At 45.1% G+C, this 24093-nt stretch overlaps 1 protein-coding gene and 1 non-coding gene across 6 annotated transcripts in view; both read left to right on the plus strand.

Annotated features, from left to right (window-relative positions):
- RPS6KA5 (ribosomal protein S6 kinase A5) overlaps positions 1-24093 on the plus strand; it is a 658611-nt gene that overhangs the window by 495508 nt on the left and 139010 nt on the right. For all 5 annotated transcript variants that reach the window (XM_086937662.1, XM_086937664.1, XM_086937661.1 and 2 more), the window contains one exon: positions 9006-9139. In XM_086937662.1, coding sequence (XP_086793788.1) covers positions 9006-9139 — 134 coding nt within the window. The remainder of the gene's footprint in view (positions 1-9005; positions 9140-24093) is intronic.
- TRNAC-GCA (transfer RNA cysteine (anticodon GCA)) lies at positions 14218-14289 on the plus strand. Its single transcript has one exon. It is a non-coding gene; the product is annotated as a tRNA-Cys (tRNA).

Consider the following 24093-nt stretch of genomic DNA (forward strand, 5'->3'; position numbering starts at 1 on the left):
GCGTTGATGGAGGCTCATCCAGAGTCTAGGGGCTCATACAGAGCAGCAGTTAAGACAGTGAGTCAATTTTTGGACTTTAAAGACTTCAACATCCACAATGCTGAGGGGCGTGAATGGCCAATCAGTGAACATGTAGAAGTGCCGCACGAAAACTTCGGTAGAAGCCTCTGAGGAAGATCGCAATTGAAACGCGTCAGGTGATTCGAAGTTTCTGCATATCCCGCCCACCCACGTGTGCAGTTTGTACCTAACAATAAAGGTTACGGGTCAGAACCTTCTCTGCTGTTCGAGTGCTCCTTCAACTTGGTGGCAGACCCATGAGCTTGAATATATATATATATATCTGCTTGGTTCGGTCAGTTGAGGAGCACTCGTACACCGGCACAGGGCTTCAAGCACAGCCCCAATAACAGTCCAGGAACGCCTTCCAGTCAATCCCCTTTCACAGTCCAGACAACATTTTCGACGACGTGTTTTGAGATAACACTCTTCTTCAAAGGCTAATGATGGCAGGCAATCAGAACCGCCCAGGTAAAGTCTCCGTTTATGCGCCATGGGCTGATCTGTATGATGCTGCGCTGGGCATTATGGAAGTTGCAGTCCTGGGCAGGAATTTGAATACCTGTAAGTGCTTCAATAGACTGTTGGTATATTAAAAGCTCACAGATGAGCCTCCGCTGACATACCTACACAAAGCATCTAATCCCTAGTCTCCAAACCCGGAAACGGAAACTAATGGATGACAGGAACATATATGCTGGTAGAAGCGTTAACGACTAGACTGCGCAGATTCAAGGGAACAAAACATAGACTTTCGGCCACTGTTCAGGAAAGGTTGAATTTGCAGGCCGTCGTGTTTTCACAAAAGCCTGTTCTGCTGCCCCCATACGGTAAAAGTGGCAGCCATCTTAGTATGACTTGAGTGTTCGGTGTCGACTCGGCATTTATTTTTAGTGCAGTTTTATACAGTGTTCACTTGACCCGACGATATTGGAACGCTTTATCTGTGCACAAGTTACATTACACAAGGACAGTTTATTTTTATAGGCACAGGAAAATTAAGTGAATTGCTCCAAACCCCTTGATATTGAGCTGCGGTTCGAACCCAGCTCCCCAGTACCAGACTCGACAGTTCTGGTTGTAACGCTACAGCCTTTATGAGTTAGTAGGTTGTACTCTTATCTGTCACTGGTATCACAGCGTGCATTTGCTGCACTTGAGACCCGTCCAGCGCACCTAGCAAAACTCGCAGAAGGCACTCTGAAATGAAATATTCTACCCTAACATTAAACAGTCTCTGACATCTGCCTCAAAAAGTGGTAGAGTTACCAGATGACGCATGCGTCAGAAAATCTAGGCTCCGGTCCTGAGCATTTAAGTTCACAAACCAGTGCATTCTGGGAGTTGTGGTTTTGATTCATGTCAGTTGAAGTATCACCGGAAGACAAATATTTAAAAAAAAAAAAAAAGTTAAGAAATGCGAGGTCTGGCAAAACGCAGTCCCTGTGACTTTGAATCACATGGCAGCCGTAAACATGAGCGCGTGTCATGATTTTATTGGGGAACAGCACGCAATTTTGTTTACTTTCATTTCCATTTTTCTTTAGCATTTTGTGCAATATTAGAATCCCTCTCTTCATTTGGAGTTTTTATATAGCGCTAACTCAATCTGAAGGTATGGGAGCGATTCAAATGAGTACCACCACCTACATTACATTCATTTTTGGTAGGAGATTAAGGGATTTGCCCAAAATTACACGGTGTTCAGACGACGTCGAGACTCAAACCTGATTTCACGAGCTCTTAAGTCAGAGCGGCTACCGATGTCGTTGCGCTATCTCCTAAATCCTTAATCAACCTCGGTTAATTAGGATGGTAAGGTATTAAAATCTCGGCAAAAAATCTCGGCTGGAGGTTTTGAAGTCTGCTCTGCTTTTTTCTGGCTGTCTTGTGACCTCTCTAACATTTAGTTTGGAAGTTGTCTGCTGATCTATTTGTGTATTCTTCACTAATCCGGCATGTCATGCAGGTTGCTCCTGTCGTGTGCCTGCCATCCAGCAGGTGGAGACACAGAACCCCAAACACACTGGGAGCAAAGTCAGTCAGGAGCGAGGCAGTGATGTGCTGGGCCAGCTGGGAGAGAAAGCATTGGGTAAAACATAAAAAACATCGCAGAAAGAAAGAATGGAGGAAACTAGGAAACACTGCACTTTTTGGAGCAGCCAAGTGGTGGCAGGGGCCGCCCAACAGAGGTTGCGAGACACCCTGGAAGGAAGGGGGCAGGGTGGGGGCACCAGCAGGAGGGGGCAGGAGGGTCAATGCCCGGCTGGGGGGCACTGGACCCCCTGGAAGCAGACAGCCCCTTGCAACATCTGCGCCGTTTGCGTTGGAAGTGGCCGGTGCGCAGTGATTTGTGTGCACGGAGCCGGGACACACCCGTGCACAGAACCGGGGGCAGGGCTGCTGGGAACTAACAGATCCCAAAGTTGCATCCGGTGTGCGGATCCGGAGAGGCGGGAGCCACGGAGCCCGGCCGGAGAGCCCTTGGGGAGATGAGGTAAGTGCGAGTGCTGGGGGTGCAGCGCAAGAAGTGCTGCATGGGGGGGCTTAAGTTCTCGGCTTATAAAGTGTGGGTGGGCAGAGCCCCGGAGGAGATGGGGAGCGTGTGCCCGATGTCAGAAGATTGGGGGGGTCGCATGGGGTCCGGGAGTGCCCGATCTGTTCAGTTTAAGTGCCAGGGGGCAGAGCACGAGGGTGGGGTGAGTGAGATCACTGGTGGGGGGTCCAAGAGTGTTTGGAAAAATATCTGAAGCACCTGAAACCTCAATACACTGAAGCAGCAAGCATTAGTTCTCTTTTCTGTTTCACAGCCCGCCGTCCGAGACGGCCTCAGCCTGACTTGCCGCTGGCGTAAAAGGTTTCTCATCTTCTTTATGGGGCCATATGTTTGGCCCCATAAAGAAGATAAGAAACCTTTTACGCCAGCAGTAAGTCGGGGAAGCAAATCCGAATGGGACGGCTCTAAAAGAGTATGTCACCATAACCTCTTTTCCAATGGCTGACCACCGTTTACCCTAAATGGAGACGCCAGCCAATGGAAAAGAGGGGCGGGGCTTAACCTCGCTAGTGAAAAATACCCCAAAACCGAAGATCTCGCAAGCGAGACTGCACATGTGCGCAGTGTACTCTAGCCGAGACCTAAAAAGCAATTCTGATGAAGTTAAGCACAGCACTGCAAATAACAGCAGTAGATAATGGCATCAAATAATTAAAACCCTCCTGGGAAGAGCAGGGACGAATTTCCTTTTAAACGGGCTTGATAAAACAAGCCCATGGGTCTTTATAAAGTGTGCAAAACAACATGAAGTGCATTGTACTTTGATGGGCTAAATTATTACAAGGACAGGGGGTTAGGCTCTCACACCAACCCGCCTATTTAGGAAAAGCCACAGGAAAGTGCAATGTGCAAAGATGAAGTCTAGTCATAAGTAAACACGAGTGAACGTGCATGGTAAAAGACAAGTAAACTTGAGGTTGGCTCTCAGATTCACACTCTGGTGTTCCATTATCCTGATTAGACATAAATAGTTCAGTTCGGAATGCTTTTTTATAACCTGTTTCATGTTTGATTGGATACCATTGGGATTATCGTAATAATTTTCCAAGCCTATTTTGTAAAAGTATCCTTAACATAACGAAGCCAGGGGAGTGACATTGCATTATCAAGATTCATACAGTCTCTAAGGGTACTCTTTGATAATAATAGGTCCTCCGATGTCCAAATTTTACTCCATAAAATCAATGGGGCAATATTTATCCAATCTTTCAAAAAATCCAAACCTTCTTCAGAGTGGCAAAAACGTGTTTCAGAACTGTGGGGAATCATCAGTAATCTTTTTAAAAATGTATTCTTTAAAATCTAAATCTGGGTACTCAGAGTGGCAAAAACGTGTTGGAGAACTGTGGGGAATCATCAGTAATCTTTTTAAAAATGTATTCTTTAAAATCTAAATCTGGGTACTTTTGTGGTAACCCCATACTCCTGCACCAAAGGTGGCTACTGATAGACATTTTAGTTTATATAAAGTTATAATTTCAGTTACCAGCGTATGTCCAAGCATACAAGCAAAGCGGAAAAGCCCCTCTATAGTTCTGCTAGTTTGTTGAATCCTAGCCACAATTCGGTGTTCCCAGTTTAATTTGTTATTAAAAACATTCCCCAAGTAGGTTAAATGTGACACTTTTTCAATAACTTTTTCCCTTACTGCAAATGTCCTTGTTTTTGTTTGGTTGGGGCCCCATACCATAATAAATGATTTGCTAAAATGTACCTTTAGGTCCAATGCCAACATATATTCAGTTAACGCATTCAGACATTTTGGAGGCTTTTGGCCGTTAACGTCATCAAGTCTGCATTGTCTGCGTAAGACAGTAATGGGACCTGTTTCCCTTCTATGCTTGGGCAGTCCAATTTCTTTTTTAACAAACATTGATCCAGTCCGTTTGTGTATATTAAGAATAAAAATGAGGCCAAAATGCAACCCTGACGTACCCCCTCAGTAGAAACAATGGGCCTAGTCTTCTCTCCCCCAGGCCCAAAACGGATAGCTACGTGGTAGATGCGTGTACCTACGCAACAGGTTAATGAGGCGTTCTTCGAAACCCATGCTTTCCATCAGTGTCCACAACTTCCCCTCGGTTCACTGTATCGAAGGCACTGGACAAGTCCATGAAGGCCAGGTGGATCGACCCCACCCTCCCCGGCCATCATGTACTTGCCCATAATCATGGACAAGTTGAGGCACTGTTCATTGGTTCCCAACCCTTTTCTGAAGCCGTATTGAGTATTAGATTTGAATCCACAGGCATTAGCCCATGACTCCAACTGTGCAAGGATTACCCTCCCCATAACCTTGCACCTAGCATTGATTAAAGAGTTCGGCCTGTAACATGTGGAGTCATTCCTGTTATCTTTTTTAAAAATCGGGACTACCATTTTATTTCATAAAGCTTTATTCGACAGTTAACTCAGAAAAACACAAACATTAAAAGGAAAATCACTGTTAATTCCGTATACAGCTCAACCTTAAGAACATCCATATTCCATCATGTTGTATAAATAATTAAAATGTTATTAAATCCCCTTGTTGACTGTTGTGTTATATAATTAAAATCATAATAATTAGATGGTTATGAATTAAAAAAATTCTTTACTGGCGCACAACAATGGTTTTTATACAGGTTATTTATCATTGCCATAGCTGGATAAAAGTAATAAATTAATCTCTTAGCAGCATAGTTAAATTCTGTAAGCACAAGACTGATCCCATAAGTGGGCAATTATATTACTACAATGTCGTCCACCGAACTAATCACTATCTACCCAAAAGCAGTATCTGTGAACGAATGGACCATGCCCAATTCAACATTTAGCCATCGCAATGGCTATGGGCGGAGAGGAATCAGTGCCTAATATTCGTAAAGCCTCTATGTGTCTTCTAAAACCCATAGCATTACATATTGGCTTTACCCACTTACAACGTGGAGCCACATATAGTGGGCAAAAAAACTGTAAATGGGATACAGATTCTTGTTGGTACAAGCACATAGGGCATTTGTCATTGGTTGATCCAACCCACTTAGCGGTAATTAACTTTGTTGGCAAAGAACCCACCCTAAACTGGAAATATAATTTACGATCATACGGTTTCTCAATAAAATCCCAATACTTCTCTAGTGCAGGCCAAGACTAATAGTCTAAGAAACGCCCAGTGAGATGGGAAGAAAGTCCTGTGCAACACGCTGGTGAGAAAACCATTTCCCAATACCTCTACTTCAAGATCTTCTTTGAAGGAAAGACACCCGTAGAGGGATCATCCCATAATGCGGTCATATCCAATCTGACTAACAGAGAACGGAGCTCCTTAAACCACTTAATTTTATGGTAGAGGTCTGCTTGAATAACATCAGTGAGGCCCTGAGCATAATGTATTAGTTCCTCAGTGCACCATATTCTACGCCAAAACAATAAGGGACGAAGCTTGGTCATGTCTGCTACTGCTTTCCTTCCCAAGTCCAAGAATAGAGGCCTTAAGGGAGTACTTTGCGGGACGCCAGTTATTTTGAGTAGAAATGCATTCTCTGCTATAGTTTGATGCTTTAGATTTTCAAACCCCCATAACTCAGCTCCATATAGGGCCGAGCTCAATACCTTCATGCCATAGATTTCTAATGCAGGGCTGATAGGTTTGGTAAGGGAGGTTTTAAATTTAGTTGGAAGGATCCCAGCTTGCTGGTGATGTTTTAAGACAGCCTGGTCAAGTTGCCTTTTCCAACACATATCCTTCTGGAGGGTAACACCTGAGTAGGAAAAGGCATTGACCTGTTCTAGGGGGAAGTTCATTCATATTCACTCTTCCCTTGAAAGATTTATGCTCTTTAAAGGACATAAATTTAGTCTTAGCAATGTTGATTTCCAACACACGTATGAGGCAAAATTCTTCGAACCGCTGAAGGACCCTCTGCAAACCGCTCAGTGTTTTAGAGATGATCCTGAGACTGATCGGGACTACCACCATATTTCTCCATGATATTGGGATACGACCCACTATTACTGATTTTAAAACATTTGACTCCTTTACATTATTTCAAAGGATGCCGTTGATATTCACATGGTTCTCAATCTAGGAGCGGTTTCTTCTATCATTCTTGTTGTTTTCCTAGTGATGCTGTTCAGAATTTATTGTTCTTTCTTTTTTCTCCATTACTCTTCATTGGAGTTCTATTTTTTCAAAACCTGTTTCTCAGGATAGTTTCCTCGACGATCGGTGGGTACCCTTTATTCGTTGTTTGTGTTGCTGCGGCTGAGCACACTGTGTATGTGCCTTCCATTTGGTTTTTGAGCCTGGACTATTGTCCTTAGTCCCTTTGCATTCATCGATCTTATGGTGCATCCCCTTTTGGGGCTGCCTTTTTTTACTGGTTCTATACCGTGTTCTCACTGTCTTATAGCTTTCTACTCCTTACGGGCTTCCCATAGTCCTTCTTGGAGATGAATCCTTTCGGTGAGCATCTTGCTTCAGACCATTTTCAGATAATCTGGTTCCTTTCTATCTTTTGGACCCGCTTTTCCTATTTTGGGTTCTTTGGCGAGGTCATTTCGCAGCCCCTCCTCCTAGGATAGTATTGCTTGTGTATCTGATTCCAAGATAGGAAATCTGCGGCTTGATGTTTCTGTCAGATGGACAAGTTACTTACCTTCTGTAACACCTAATTTGGTAGAGCAGGTCTAGCTGCAGATTCCTTATCGACCCTCCCATCCTCCGCGCTCTGTGAACGGAGGTCTCTGTTGTCTCCAAGATCCCCTCTTTGCATACTACTACAGTTCTTTCACTTTGGCACACTGTTTCCAGAGACTGTTTCCTTAATTGGCTCCACATTGTTGGTACGAATATAGTCACAGAAGAAACTGACATCAACGCATCAGGGGGAGGACTTGTATAGACTCCTTTGATGTCACATTCAAGAGACGATTTCACTATGGAGTCGCTCGATGCCCTCTACCGATGAGCAGAGGTACTGCTGAAAACAATTTGGTATCCAGTCTGGGGCCTAGGGAGTTTTCTAAGATAAGGAATCTGAGGCAAGATCCCATCTCTACCAGATAAGGCGTTACCGAAAGTAAGTAACTTGTAATTTAGGTGTCACCTTTATGAAAGCGTATGAGCTGTCTGTTCCAAAACGTATTTTCAGCTTACAGTAGGTTTAGAGCCTCACTTTAAATTGCTTGCTTCTTAGTCATTAGCTTATGTGGGCTTTAGTTCCTCTTTATGCGTTTGCCCTTCTCCTGAAATATGGACACATTACTTGCATCCTTGACCATTTTTGAGACCCTACTTATTTCTTTTTGTTTAAGCACTCTGCTAGTACATGGGTTTTGCAGGTGCCTCCCTCGTTTAATTCCTTCCTCTGCCACACTCTTATTGCGCTTTCTCTGCCTGTGTGCTTCTCCTTGTCTCCCTTTGTGATGTGCTCGCCCTTGTGTACTTCTCTCTCTGCATTTCTTTATCATATGCGTGCTTTTCCCCCCACATCTCCACGTTGCACTCTGTTTGCTTACTTTCCCATACCCTCCATATTGCTTCCTTACCTTCCTGTTGGTTTTCCAGCCCGCCTTCCATGATTCCAACCCCCCTCCCCACCCTCAGTGGTATTTCCCTCACCTGCGTTGTTTCCCCCTACCAACTTCAGTCGATAAAATGTTTTTTTTTAAAAGCATTTAATACATTTTGTAGGCATGTGCATCAGTCTTGGTGTGTCTGTCTGTGTATATGTCTAAAAAAGAATCTTTGTACTGGGGTGAATGTAAGACATTGTTCTGCATTCTGTCCATCAACTGTGTTTTTTGCAATTTTCACCCCGAGTGGGCTGGGTATGCTCAGACGTGAGTCCCAGGCTCTCCACACCACTGGAGTCAAGCTATCGAGGCTGAAAAAGGCTGATAGCCAGAAACCGGTCTTTGGATGCTTGATTCCGGTCTAGGAAAGACATGGCTTGGTAGTTCGGGCTAGACTGTTCCCATGAGGCACAGGGTCAAGGCTGATTTGCATATAGCCATTGTCTGACCTAGGGTGGTGTGGAGTGCAAAAAAACGATGGATTTAGGCCCAGATCTTTGTACTGGGGTGAATGTAAGACATTGTTCTGCATTCTGTCCATCAACTGTATTTTTTACAAAATGATGCAACCAGCTGCATCATAGGATTTTTTTCCCATAACCGTACTGCACAACTAGATCTATTGGCTTTGCTAATCTTTGTTTTATTTGAACATGATTTTTGTTACTGATTATATGATTACAATGTGGAATAACAGTATCCTTGAATCTATATATGTAGAAAATGTTGACTAATGCGAAGACTTTGCAGTGGTTAGTTTGATTTTATCTTACTTTTGTTGTCCGCTGAAACTATTCAACACAAATACATGCACTTCGTTTTCTCACAGGACTCTCCGTTCTATCAACATTATGAGCTGGACCTGAAAGACAAACCGCTGGGAGAAGGAAGTTTCTCAATCTGTCGAAAGTGCTTTCACAAGAAAACTAGCCAGGAATATGCTGTAAAAATTATAAGTAAACGGTGTGTATTTTTACGAAATAACGGAAAGTAAAGTAGCATTTACAAACTGTGGCTTGAATTGCATTCGAGGTTCTTCATCCAGGTATGTTAACCAAAATCATGAGTCTAAATTAATTCCCAACTGCCATGTTCGACCTAAAAATGTTTTTCGAAATTATTTTAAAATAATCAAAGCCCATTGACTTTTATTGCAAATGCACGGATTGAACACGGCCCCAATATTTCCCTAGATTGTGCATCTAGGGAGCACTGTAGGCGTATTCCTTTTGCTTCGCCTACATAGGACTACTCGAAAGCAAATGTTGGTTGGATAACTTTTTTTTAATCATTTTTGATTTTATTTGACTTGAGATGTGCCTTCCTTTAATGTTTTTGAATGGAACTTCCTCTACGGTACTTTTGCAAGGCCTGCTCTTGCTTGTATAAGTTAATTGCTACTTCCCTGCCATGTTTTTCAGTACCTCATTGCTGATTAAGCATGACACCAGGAATTTTCTGTACGAGCTGTAGTCTTGGCCATTTCTGGAATTGCCACTGGTGACTTCACATTCCTCGGTGCTTAGGGTAGCTAGCTCTGACCAGATTTGGGTGCTCAGCCTGCCAGACACTGCAGATGTCTGGCTTGCCAAAGACATCTTGGGGTCATTAAGAAACCTGACCTAGGAATGCGTTCCTCCCGTTGCATACCATTGGCTTTGTAGCTTGTAACTCACATCTTCTGGCTTTCTATGTGCTACATTTATTCGCTTAGGCCGTCCCTCCAGGTGCCCAAACCTTGTTTACTGTATTCTTCCACAAAGTCCCTTTTCGTAAACAAACCTGCAAACATTGTTCTTATCTTATCGCATTTGCTGTGCATTCAAAGAGAATAGACAAATGACATGCTGTTTGCGCACTGCATCAACTAATTCTTTTTCATTGGATTGTTCTTCAGCACAGCGCCGTATTTAACATGTCCCCCACTACAAACTACCTCACTCCATTCCAATCTACCCTACTCCAATCCACTCAATCTACCTCCCTGTATTCCATCCAGTCCAACCCACTCCACTGTAATCTACTCAACTACATTCCACCCAAATCAACCCAACTCCACCCCAGTTTTTCTCACTCCACTCCAATCGACCCAACTCCACTCCAATCTACCCTGCTCCACTCTACCCCTCTCCGATCTATCCACTCCAGTCTACTCCACTCCGCTCTACCCCAATTTAGCATGCTCCATTCCACTGTACCCAAACTTCCCCACTCCACTCCAATCTGCCACACTCCACTCAAATTTACCCGATTCAGTCCAATCTAAATCACTCCACCCCACTCCAATATAGCCCACCCCAAACAAGCCTACTCTAACCTATCCCACACCAAACTACCCCAACCCCCCACTCCATTGCACCCTACTATAATCCATCCAATCTACCCCACCCCGCTCCCATCCAATCTACCCCACTCTACTCCAATTTACCCCAATCATCCCACTATTCCCCAATGTACCTCACTCTTACCCAATCTAGCACACTCCACTCTACCCCACCTGTATCCCACTCCACTCTACACCAATATATCCCTCTACTCCAATCCACCCTACCCATATATAGCCAACTCCAGTCCACCTTATTCTACTCCACTTTAGTCTACCCCACTCCGTCCCAATCTACCCCAATTCAATCTACCTCACTCCAATCTACCACGCTAATCTACTCTACTCCCCCACTCCAATCTATCACAACCTACTCCACTCCACCCACTCCAGTCATCTATCTACCCAATCCACCCCACTCTATTCTGCCCCCACGCCTCTCTACGACAGTCCACCCCACTCAACTCTACCCTAATCTACCTCACAACTGTGTATCCAACTAACTTTTAGCCATGCTGAATATCATCCACTGTGGTGTACAACATGGCTAAAACACTTTGCCAAAGCCAATAGCTCTCGCATAGGTGAGACCTTTAGAATTTGCCTATGTCTATGGCAAGCCAAACGTGCACAGTCCTGGAATAGTATATCATCTCCCAAGGTCACTACGCTTCTGTCCCCACTAGTTAGACATCTGATTGTGATTCTTAGCACTGGAACACCTATGCATGGGTTTGCCTATGAACGGGTAGTTGTTGCACCAATTTTCCAGTGCCCCAGCACAGAGGGCTGGGTTTCTTGCTGCATTGACTTAATAAACGCTACTAGAATGGAAATGTGCATCATTTACTACTTAAGAAGCAGCCCTGGATGACTAGTTTAAAACTATGCCATAGTTGGCTCCCCTTTTATTGCAGACGTCTGATATTGGGGGAAATGTTTTTTTCTCCGCCTTTTCTTTTCTGCAAGATGTGAAACAGGCTTACCTCTAACACAGGGGTCTTCAATCCTTTTCTGTAAGAAGTGTTACTTATTGTTAGTGAAAATCATTGCTAACTACTAATATTAGTGATGTACTAGTGACCACATCATGCAAGATTATATTATTTGCCGGTTATGCACGATTATCAACAGTGATCACCCCAGTCCATCAGGGAGGGTTTCCAGCAGTAATATAAAACAAACATTTGCAAAGCAATAGGTCTCGCATTATTAAAGTTTGAGGTCTTGGCATTGTTAATAATAATGTAACACTAATCTTAAGTAGCAACAAAGTCAAAACTTACAGGACAAGCTGAACCGGTGTACCCTTGACGATTCTTGTCTGCCCTCCAGGTACCGGATTCTAGTAAAGGAAATCCAATGTAATGAGCTTGGCCTGGAAAAGAAAGTGCCAGATTGCTTTTCCGTTTTTTATGGAAACCATAAAATCTTGCGAATATATTCTTCCACATGGCACTTGTAAATAATTCACTCTTTTACTCACTAGTGTCCAGGAGCGGGCGGTGCTGCCGAAAGCTCACAGATGGGTCACTCCTGCTCCCTGCTACGAGGAGAGGAGCTGCGCGCTCTGCTCGGGTCCGGCACTGCTGTTGTGTGAGGCGGGGGCTTCCACGGTGTCAAGTGGAAGTACCGTGCTGGGGTGGTTCACACTTTCATGCTTACAGTGTGGGAAATATCCTGAGTCGCCTTTTTCTTGAGTCTTAAAACAGTGATGTAAGAGGGAGGATTTTTCCGTTTTTTTTTTAAATCTCTGATGCAAAATCTGTAATGATGGATGTCCCAGAGAGAGACGGACTGTGCTCGGTCACCACAGTACAAACGAGGAATACATAAAAATGCGTTGCAGCACGTAACTGTCTCCGGATATTATCTATGCATGAATCACAGTGCATGAGTTCGCTATTTTGACATTTCTTCTGACACTAGTAATCATATGTTCACACAAAGGAACGTTTTAAGCAGTGTGCGTCATCTCAAGTTTACATTCTGCGTTTACATAATAAACTGCATATCAGGTCTCTAACCGCATAAACACAAAAACAGCGTAGATGCCAGTACATTTTCGAAAAGTATGTTTTGTTTAGAACCTCATTTTGTTTATTGCTTATGTCTGAATTAAACTCAACATGGTGAGGTCGCCTGTAACTCGCTTGGCATATATGCATGGCTGCTCACTTCAGCTGGCCCTGAATTCTTTAAGACATCGCCTGGTTCAAGATAAAGCGCAAAGACACTAGACCAGTGGTTCCCAAACTTTTGACTCCTGAGGACCCCCATTGAGGCACCACTGGAACCCGGGGAACCTCAAGCAATTTGTATGAGTTAAATTTCAAACATTAAAACAGTAATTAAAAAAAAAAATACACACGTGTGCACACAAAACAAATACTCAAAGTACTAAGGATTTTGGGGCCTGATGTACGACCATTTCATTTAGCGCCTCGCAATTGGCGACACATTGCGAGTAGCAAATTGCGAGTCGCTAAATGAAATGTACAACAGTATGTTTAATACTTTTTGGGATTCCCAATGGGGTTGCAAATTGCGAGGTTCATTAATATTAATAGCGGCACATAGCATTCGAACCAGCATATTGCACTCAACTGATGCAGCACCACAGTTGCATAGGGAAAATCGATGCATCTCGTCCACTACGTGGCTGGACAGGACGCACCGCTTCGGATGCACCTTGCATCTGCGTCGATGACCACGTATTCTGGATCGACGTACTTTGGTTCAGCAGGCTCAAGTGGGCCCACGCTGCAGCACGGTCAGCCTGAACCTTTGACTTTTCTCCTTGTCAAGCATGACCAAATGTCCCTTTTATTCTTTAAAAATTCATATCTCAACTTTTACTTGTTCTATTTTTGTCGTTTTGGTTTTCTTTTATTTATAAAAATGATGCTCTTTTTTTCTAACCAGAAGGGGGATGGGAGCACACTGCTTCACCTCCCTGCACAGTTCGCCCCTTTGCATCCTGGTAAATGCAGTTCAATTTGAATGCTTACTTGAAATTTTCAGAGTGTTTCACCAAAGTTGGTGCAGGTTAGTGCTGTTAATCTCTAGACACATGTGTTTCTGGATTATATCCTTTATCAGTAGCAGGGCCGGCCCTAGGCATGTGCAAAGTGTGCACCTGCACAGGGCCGCCAAACCCCAGGGGCCGCCACGATGAGGATCGGATCGGAAGGATCACTGTGGTGATTAGTGCGCTTTACAGATACTGTTTGACTGAGTTGCCGTTTTTGACAGCTGGCAGGGTTTTGTCCTGACTGCTTGTGCAGAAGCCCCCAGAGGGCCTGCGTGCCATCCCCGGCGTGGCCCGGGGCCCCTGACTCCAGGTGCTGCTCCATGGCGTCTCGCGGAGGTAAAATCAAAAACATCCTATTTAAGAAGGCTTTCTGTCCGCATTCAGAAGGTGAAACGTCATCATATTGGGGCGCGCCTTGAGTTGAAGCAGGGCCACGTAGGTCAGTGGAGAAATAAATAACAAGACCAGTCCGGTGAATATAGGTCAGGCACACCAAAGAGGTGAAGGACAGGAATAGAATTGGAGGACATGTTTGTAGCTCAGTACTAAAAACCCCCAATGGCTTGAATATAGAGATGAGCGGAAAAAACGAACTACAAGACGGAAATGTAAAACTAAAAGATATTGCACAGGCAGGGCCAATGAAAACAAATATATTCCTTATTGTGGAGAGATGGATTAGGCGGGGATATAGCTCAGTGGTAGAGCATTTGACTGCAGATCAAGAGGTCCCTGGTTCAAATCCGGGTGTCCCCTTCAGATTTTTTTTCAATCCTTTTTACAATATTTTGTGCAAATCCTAAAAAGAAGTTTGTTGATGCGAAAAAGACCAACATTAAAAATAACACACGCTTTTTGGATCATGTTTCCTAGAAACGACCAAACGATTTAAACATTTAACTTTATACTGACAAGTTGACTACAGCTAAGGCACTTTGTCTGAGAGATACACAAGCTGAAAGAGAGAGAAAAGCAGAAGGTGAAAGAGAGAGAGAGCGAGACACAAAGGGAGCGAAAGCGAGATCCCCAAGTGTTTGGAAGCATGTGATCACTCCCAGAAGGATGAAGAGATAAGTTGGCATTCTGTGGGTTGAAGCTGTGATGCTCAGTATAGTGAGCTCTCTCATACTATTCTTAAGTCCTAACACAAGCTTTTAAAAGTGGACGCACCCTTTTACATCACCAAAGACAGAAGGTTCTGTTTAATGTAAGACTTCCCTATTCCAATGTTTGCAAAGTTTGTGAAAGGTGTAGGTTTGCTGATTAATAGACTACGAGAAATCTAATCTAATAAACAGAAATTTAGAAAGAGGCTCGCACTGGTTCTGAAAGTAAGCGGTGAGGCTCCCGGTCTACAGCAAGAGATTGTGAAATGTCCACCTTTCCCCTTTAAGACTAAGTTACATTCCCTGGATCTAGAACAGGTTGAAAGCATGGTGAAGAATGCTCTGTGTATTCGGATCAGTGACAGCCACGTGACAGTGGGAGGTGGGTACCAACATCAATGGCCAGTGTAAGGCCTTCCGTAGAGCACCACTAAGGTTTGGGAATATTTCCTTTGCGCCCCTTCACAACCTTTGGATTTTTGTTGAACATTTATGTGACAAGTGTGCTGTAAAAAGCTACAATTTGATGATTTTTTTTCTCTCAGTGTGCACCCTCCTCCCCAAGAACCTATTAGGTGACTGTAGGCTGGGCAGGGGGACTGGGAACACTAGCAGTGGTAACCAACTCTGGCTCAACAGACACTAGACCCGTGTATCTTTTTAAACTAGGTTTTATTTTCAACGTGCGTCTTGTGCGGAAGGTCAGTCTTTCCCTTGCAAACTCTATTTTATCCGTGGTGGTGGTCTTCGGGGTACGCAGGGTAGATGATAGAGGAAGTCCCGCTGTCCAGAGGTAGACGTCGGGGATGTCGTCTTGGAAAGCCTGTTGTCGTCACCGTGGGGTTCCAGACTGGGGCTTTGCTCTCCCGTTATATCCACATGTAAGAAAGGAAATGGACAGAGGGACGCCGTTAGTCTTTCTATCTGACAAGGTATTGCACCTAAGGGAACCCGTGATAGTGAAGGGCACCGGTGTATAAAACAAACACGCTAGTGACTCTGTGCTGTGGGGGGGGGGGAAATGAGTGAGGAGAGCGGGGGTAGGTAGCTAGGTATTTTAAGGGAACGGGTAACACAGAGGGAAGTTACATACAGGGGTTTCCACGCTATTCACACGGGGAACTCTTCCTCCCCACCCAAGCCGCCCAACGCCGCCGTACCTGGCTGAGCCACACTCCTCCCTCGGGAGCGTGGCACGGCGGAACACGGGGTCGTTGGCCTCCTGGCTCTCCTTCTTCTTTTCGCCTTCCGTCTTCTCCTTCGTCTTCTTCCTCCGCTCGGTTCTCCTCGCGTCCTCTGTCCCTCGGTGCGCTGGTGACGTCACACGCCGCGTACAGGGCTTTCCCCGTTTTCACCCATCCAGGATCGTCGACGTCAGAGGTAGGCTGGTCCTCCGGGAAGTCCTCATACGCCCACTTAAAGGGAACTGTAGACGACTCATCGGTTGGTTCCGCGTCCCAGGCCCCCCTCGTAGTCTGTGAAGCAGAAGGGGTACAATCAGGATTCCACCACTCGTCTTGGCAGCCCAACCCGACCCCTTTACAGTGACGCAGAGGATTCCTTGAACCCCGGACTGGCTGCCCCCGGCCCGACCTGGCTTCTTGGCACTCGGGCAGGCGGTGTGTCTCCTCTCGTGCCAGGGACAGCCCCGCGTTGTATACAAACACCCAGATGGATACTTTACCGCACGCAGCGCGTGTTGGGACCACAAACAGCGCCTCAACGGGTCTGGTATAAATACCCTCGAGGCCGCGGCTGCCCGGAGGTCGGTGGGTTTCTTGTTGTGCGCCCAGAAGCCGCGTCACAGCAGGCCTCGGCCAATGGTTACACCTGCCACCGGGGGAGGTTTACACCCAACAAGCAGAGCTTCGAGGAGTCAACAGGCCCATGACCCTCGAACTATGAAACAAACAGAAAGTTTGGCCCAACTTGTGATGCCGGAGGGTTCGCCGCCTCCCGGGCAGAGAGTGCCTTGAAGCATGCGCTCTTGCGCCCAGGCGCTGCGAGGGAAGGGTTTGTCCTGGTCCTCTTCCCACATGCACACCTGCTCAGATTGTCCTACAAACAGTGTGCACAATGGCAAATTTTTAGGATAACAAGGAACCAACCGGCAACCGCCCCTGAGGAGAGGGCGGGCAGGACACCAGACCTCCGCAGAAAAAAGGACAGGACACACTGACAGTCAGGCCTGGCTCTAAAGGGCGGGCAGGACACCAGACCTCCACAGAAAGACGGACAGGATACACTGACAGGCAGGCCCGTCTGGCGGCCCCCTGGCAGGATTTGACGGCCTCCGGGCAATGGCAGCGTGAGCGTTGTTGTTTTCAGTTTCACTTGCCCCGCCAGCCAGCAGTTTGGGTCCCAGGGCCGTCAATCTTAGCCCTACTATACCAAAGAGGTGATGGCCCTGGGACAGCCCCCGCGCGCAGTGCGCAACTGTGCACCTACTGCTCTTAGCCGCTCAGTGACGCGTCACGGTGGTCACGCTCCCGTGTGTGACGTGAGTGAGCGGTGCGTCGTCATCGTGTGAGATTGAGAATAAAGAACAATTAACGTTGCCACCCGATCATCAGACAGAGAACACCTGTCCGACTCCGGCACTATCTCGACTCTTCCCCAAGTCCGACCCTTCAAATTTGGAACGGTGAGTCTGACTCTGTCTCTGAGACGAGACTGCTCACAAAATATTTATAATGTAATCGCCTGTCTTTCCAGTTGAGCTGCCTAGTTATGTGAGTGTTAACAACATGTCTCAGATGCACAGCGTAGTCAATACTGAATGGTTTGTCTGCATTATGCATGTTCACGACACGCGTGTGTATGCACATTCGAGTGTGTGCCTGTGCATAACCGAGAACTCACGAATGCATGCGACTGTGTGCTCCTCAACTTGTGTGTGTGTTCCTGTTGTGCGTGAGTGCGTGTGTGCGTGCATGCACATTTGTGCGTTCGTGAGCACGCGATGTGTGGTTGTTTGCGTGAGTGTTTGTTTCTGGCTGCCTTTTATATGCACTAGCCGTGCTTGTTGAGTTGAAGGGTGACTGACATACGAGCAGCGAGATACGCCTTGGTTAATGGCAATGTTCCTGGGGCCCCCACCTACGCTCCCTGCACAGGGCCACCATGAGCCTAGAGCCGGCCCTGTCAGTAGAGATAAACTAAATTCTTCTGGGGTTTTCTGAGAAACCTGCCACAATCCTCTCAGGTCTCTGTACCTCTCCCTGGCGCAAAGGTGCATCTCCAAGAGCTCGTCAGCCCAGTGGCTCAAGGGAGCCTTTTTAAACAGAAGGGGGATGGGAGCACACTGCTTCACCTCCCAGCACAGTTCGCTTCTTTGCATCCAGATAAATGCAGTTCAATCCCCCATCTGTTTGAAAAGGCTCCCCTGAGCCACTGAGCTGACGAGCTTTTGGAGATGCACCTGTGCGCCAGAGAGAGGTACTGAGACTTGAGAGACTGTGGCAGCCTTCTCAGCCACCCCAGAAGGAAACTTGTTTATGATATCTACTGATGAAGGATAATATCCAGAAACACATGTGTCTAGAGATTTACAGCACGAACCTGCACCAACTTTGGTGAACAACTACAGCTAAAAATCAAGTAAGCATTCACTGTGAACTACATTTACCACAATGCTAAGGGGCGAACTGTGCTGGGAGGTGAGGCAGTGTGCTTCCATCCCCCTTCTGTTTGAAAAGGCTCCCTTGAGCCACTGAGCTGACAAGCTTTTGGAGATGCACCTGTGCGCCAGAGAGAGGTACTAAGACCCGAGAGACTGTGGCAGCCTTCTCAGCCACCCCAGAAGGAAATTTGTTTTTGATCTCTACTGATGAAGGATAATATCAGAAACATATGTGTATAGAGATTTACAGCACGAACCTGCACCAACTTTGGTGAACAACTACAGCTAAAAATCAAGTAAGCATTCACTGTGAACTGCATTTACCACAATGCTATGGGGCGAACTGTGCAGGGAGGTGAGGCAGTGTGCTCCCATCCCCCTTCTGTTTTTTTCTAACCTGATGTGGAGTCTTTTTATGGTATTTTCACTGTGTTCCTGTTTGAAGTGTTGCACAAATACCTTACACATTGCCTCTTAAGTTAAGCCTGACTGCCCTGTTCCAAGCTTCCAGAAGATGAGCACAGGATAATTTATGGTGAAACTAAACTCAGTTTAGGAAAGAATACTAAAGTAAACCTTTCCTTGGTCTTTCCTTACAATGCTAGGTTTTTATATGCAGTCAGCTATGGGTGTTGGTGTCTTCTGTTGTTCTTTTAAATCCATTAATGCAGTTATATTTGGTAGATTGGGGTTTTAACCTTCTAAATGCAGTTTTAAAGCTGACATTATATTTTCTCCTTGGTGATCCTACCTTTAGCAAAATATCTCCATTTGTGATAGCTTGTTGAAAAACTGTGCCCTTTATATTAACTTGTAAAAGTACTGACGTTTTTTCATGGTTATATAGTTGAGGCCGCTCTCCAGTGCACAGTCTTTTATCCTCTGTGAGCTCAAATAGACTGGACCAGGTGCTTATTTTCATTTCTTCTGGGCTCTACTTTTTGTCGGTTATATTTTTGACAAAGTAATTCACCTGATTTACCAATGGTCGTGCGTGTTTGTCTACTGAACACCTAGCATGCGTGCACACTTGCACTGCATGTGTTACATTACTTTTCATAATCTTTATCAGCATGGCCTCAAAACAGTATTCGTTCTCTTTATAGATATTTGAATTCCACTCTTTTCTGGCGAAGGGTTATCATTTAATATTATTTATTTTTTCCGGATCAGATTGTGGTAGTTTACTTTACGGAGATTTTAGTTCTTAGTACTTTATGACTATGGTGAATGTAATTTACTTATTAATGGATTTCTCTCTTCACGGTTCTAGATACCAGTGTTTTCCTCCTATGTCTTTAGCCCAGAGAAGTTGTGCAAATTGTATTTAAATATTAAACATGACATCACAGAGCCTTATAAGATGCCTCACAGTGTGCTGATGTTGGTTCTTTTTTCCATGATCTTTGATGAGAATTGGAATTTCCTTTACACGCTGTGGGCAGTGATGAAGTTTAGGCATCCAGTTTGCTCCTAGTCTCTTTGCAGACTCTGTGCTTCAGAAAGACAACCTTCTGACTTGTCTTTGTGTTGATACCATTTCTTAGAAGGTTCACTTTGCCAGATGCCATGACCGTTTCTCTGACAAATGTAGTCCTTGCATTTTACTAACAGATCGTGTTCTGTTGTTGAGCCAGAGGGCTGTCAGTGGTGCAATTCCCCTCCACAGGCGTTTCCCACGTGGTAGGGTGTGTCCATATACTGTGGTAATGGTTGAGCGATCCTGCTCATTCCTGTGTCTGGTGGCAGTTTTGGTGCTTGTGGTGGCAGATTTGGTATGAAGTTTAAGCTATTGCTATCCATTTTTATAGTGCTCCCTCCCACTGGTATCCAGTTAGGAAGACCTTGGCAGATTGGATGTGCTTCCTTCTTCTTTGGGTGAACTGGGGCAGTTGGTCGTGGCCTCACCTCACCCCTACGACTACTTTGCCATTTGGGGGTATGTTGTTCTTCAGTTCTTCGAGACCACCCTACTCTTCTGTGCTAGATGTTTGATGTTTTTGTCGATATATGCTTTCACTATTGGGTTGGCTATTTGGTAGTGAGGCCCCTCTTTGACTGTATGTACAGGCTGCTGGGATGTCTAGTTTTAGAGATGCCTTGGATAGGGTTGTGGTCTTGAATCACATTTGGCTTTGCATCTTGGCTGCATTTCTGTTTGCCATAGTTTGTTCTAGTCCTCCAGTATCTGGTTTGTGGATTACGTGTAGCCAGGCCTTTAAGGTGTTGTCTTCTCACTGGTGAGGATCTTGATGTTGCCTTGGTGTCACTGTGATTTTTTTCTATTTACCCTGTTATTTTATTGCAATGCTGGTGTGTATGTTACATTATAGGCTGACAGCCTTTGGGCAGCACTCAATGGTGATGTGTTCAGTTTCTAACCTTTCACCCTACTGGCCTTGCTAGGATTCGGGTGAGGTGGCATCAGATCCAGTGGATCCTAGGGCCTGTGTTTTGCCTCTGTCTAAAGGTGGCAACCTTGCTTGAGTACCTCTTGGTGTGTTGAGCTTTATGTGGGCATTTGGTACATGTGAGTTTCTTCTACTGAGCTTTGCTGGCTTAATAGTAGTATCTTTCTGCTTGTACTTAGTTATTTTACCCTGGGTGTCGATTTTGCCTGCCAACTTTTGCCATGGAACTGGTATCATTTTTCTCTGGGTGTTGACACTTAACCCTTTGTGCTGGTTGCTGTCTTTGTGTAGCTGGTCTTTCACTTGGCTTTTGCTTCTTGAGCCTACTCTGTGTGGGGTTTGCGGAGTTTCTGTCATATGGCATGGTAAGTTTTCACTACTTCTCTAATCTGTCCTCCCTGGATAAATGTTAGTTTTAATTCATTAGGTGAGGTATCTGCAGGTAGAAGTATCTATTAAATGAACAGTTGCTTACTTTCTGTAACAATATTTCTACTAGATACTCTTTCTGCCTGCTGATTTCTCACCATTATTGCCCACCTCCCGTTCTGAGTTGTGATTGTCATGGTGTTTCTTGCTGATTTTATGCCTATCCTTGTAGCTCTTTGCGTTGTTCCGTCTCTGGAAAAAGCTTGAGAACTGGCGTCAGTGTGCCAAATCACGCCTTATATGGCTCTGTAATGTCATGTCTGGAGGCGAGAAAGAGATTTGGTCCCACCTGCTGGCTCATAAGAACTATTTCATGTTTCCAGATTGAGTCTTTAATGGCACCTTCAAGGATTTATGAGGTGAAGAATCTGCAGACAAAGAGAGTATCCACCAGAAAGCTGCTTACCACCAAAAATACCCACCGAAAACCTCAGCAACAACTAACTCCTCAGCACCACTCAGTCTGGATTCGGGTACAACCACAGCACAGAAACAAGCAAGCATTCCCGCAACAGACAACATCTACATGATCCACGACATAGGAGACACTGCAGCCCTCATTCTTTGGGACCTCTCTGCAGTATTTGACAAGGTCTTACATCCCATCCTCATCAGTCCCTGCCCAAAATCGCCCTTCTAGTGCCCGCTCTAAACTGGATCTACTTCTTCTAAATAGATAGAACTCAAATTGCCTGCCTGGCACCTTACTCCTCAGAAGCCCCACCCTCTGCAATGTACACATGATCACTCTGTCAAACATCATCCCCACACACTACATCAACATTCTCTCTGACATGACGACCCACAACTCATACTCTCCCACTCAGATAAGACCCCAACACAAGAAACAAGTTCACAGCCGGCATGACCAAAGTCTCTAACTGGATGAATGCCAACTGTCTCAAGCTCAACACTGATAAAACAGAAGTACTGATCTTTGACAAGAACACCTCAGCAAGGGACTGCAACTGGTGGCTGGCCAAACTAAGGCCCATACCCAGCACCTCGCCAGGAACTTCGGAATAATCATTGACAGAAAACTGAACATGACCGCACAATCCAACACAGTCACTGCATCCAGCTTTCACACCCGAAAAGATGCTGAGGAAGATCTTCAAATGGCTCCCAAGCAACACCAGAAAAACTGTCACTTATGCTGTACTCACCAGCATGTTGGACTACGGGTACACTCTCTATTCTGGGATCACTAAGCAACTCACTAGAAGATTGCAAACCATCCAGAACTCTACTACCATTGGCCTCTTCAACTTCCAACAGCAGATTCACATCACATCGAACCTCAGAGTGCTCCACTGGCTAATGATACCCAATGCTAATGTCCAACTACTCACACATTCATTCAAGGAACTGCACAACTTAGGCTTCACCTACATGAACAGCTACATCATCTTCCACCAACCACCCAGACCCCTCCACTCCTACTCGTACACATCAAATGCATATGGTGAACCAGATCAGGGGGACATGTGTTCCTTTACATTGCTCTTAAAGCACAGAATGGACTCCCACATCAAAGCTTCATCCTCTCTTCTTGAAGCCGACCTTGTTTTTCAATGAACCAACCTACCATAGGCCGGGCTAAGTGCATACACCCGCACAACGCCAGGATACCTTCGCGAATGATAGTGCGCTATAACATAAATAACTTTTTTCTGCGCTAGGGCCATATGTATCAAGCCTTTTTCCCATTTGCAAATAGACAGATTCTCAGAATCGGCCCGTTTACGATTTGGAATAAGCCTTTTGGGATGTATCATCCCAAAAGGCCATCTCAAAATAGAGAATTGTTAAATTTGCGATTATCAATGTTGCCACTGCAGTTAAGGAATTGCAAATTGCGATTCCTTAAATGCAATTCTGGAAGCACCAGAAATTTGCTGTTTGGCCTTAAGGAATTGCAAAATACCACCAACTTCAAGTTGGTGGTAATTTTCTATTTTTTTTAAAAAAGCACTTTTTTGATTTTTTTTACCGCTTCGCCGCGGCGGACATTCTTCAGCGGTGCGGAAAAAAATGATGCATGCGCAGTTTGGACGCAGGGAAAAGGTTGAAAGAGCCATATGTCACACATACATGCCCTTAGGGCATGTGTGTGCGCAAAATGTGCACACATGCATATTTCAGTGGTGCAACAGGGTGTCCTTTTGGCACAGTTGCACCCTTGAAATTGCATTCTCAATTTGCGATTCTCTGATTGGTAATCGCAAATTGAGAATGTCTTCCCATTCATTCCGATGGGCCTCCTAGCTCATAGGAATGAATGGGAAGGTATTCCTTAACCCCTTCGATGCTCATGATGGAACGGTTCCGTCATGAGGCACAGTGGAGCTGTGCTGATGACGGAACCGTTCCGTCATGACCACACCCACTGCTATTATCCCTCAGCACCGGAGGCGAATATGTGCAGCAGCGATGAGGTTAATTGCGAATCTCAATTTGCGATTCGCAAATAAGGAGTGTGTCTGATTCGCAAAAAGTTTAGCAAATCCTACATATATTGCATTTTGCAATTCTCTAATTGCGATTCGCTAAAAAATCGCAGTTTGAGAATCGCAAAACTCTTTTTTGATACATATGGCCCCTAATCCCTTATGTTGCCTTTTTGAGTGTGTGCTCTTCCTTGCTTAAGTCAAGTTTCATGTTGTCAGTATTAAGCTGCTTCCGTAGGTAGAGTGCATGCGCTGATGGTGAAACGAGACCGATGATGCACCTGGCATGCAAATGTTTGTTGTTTCCTCTGGAATTTGTGGATTCATGTAGCGTGAGTCAAGTTTTCTCGCTTTGCTCAGTGTTCATTTGAGTTTGCTGTGCATGTCTGGTACTTTGATTCCTGGGTATCCTCCTATAATTGCCATTAGGGTTTGGACATTTGTTAAGTGCTACATCAGTACCTTGTTTGCTCTTTCAACTTACTTTTTGTGAGGTATGTGTTTTCACTTTGTTGGCTGTGGTGAAAGCGTGATCTTTCTAG

This window comes from Lissotriton vulgaris, chromosome 9 (assembly GCF_964263255.1).
Source record: "Lissotriton vulgaris chromosome 9, aLisVul1.2, whole genome shotgun sequence".
NCBI classification, from domain to species: domain Eukaryota; kingdom Metazoa; phylum Chordata; class Amphibia; order Caudata; family Salamandridae; genus Lissotriton; species Lissotriton vulgaris.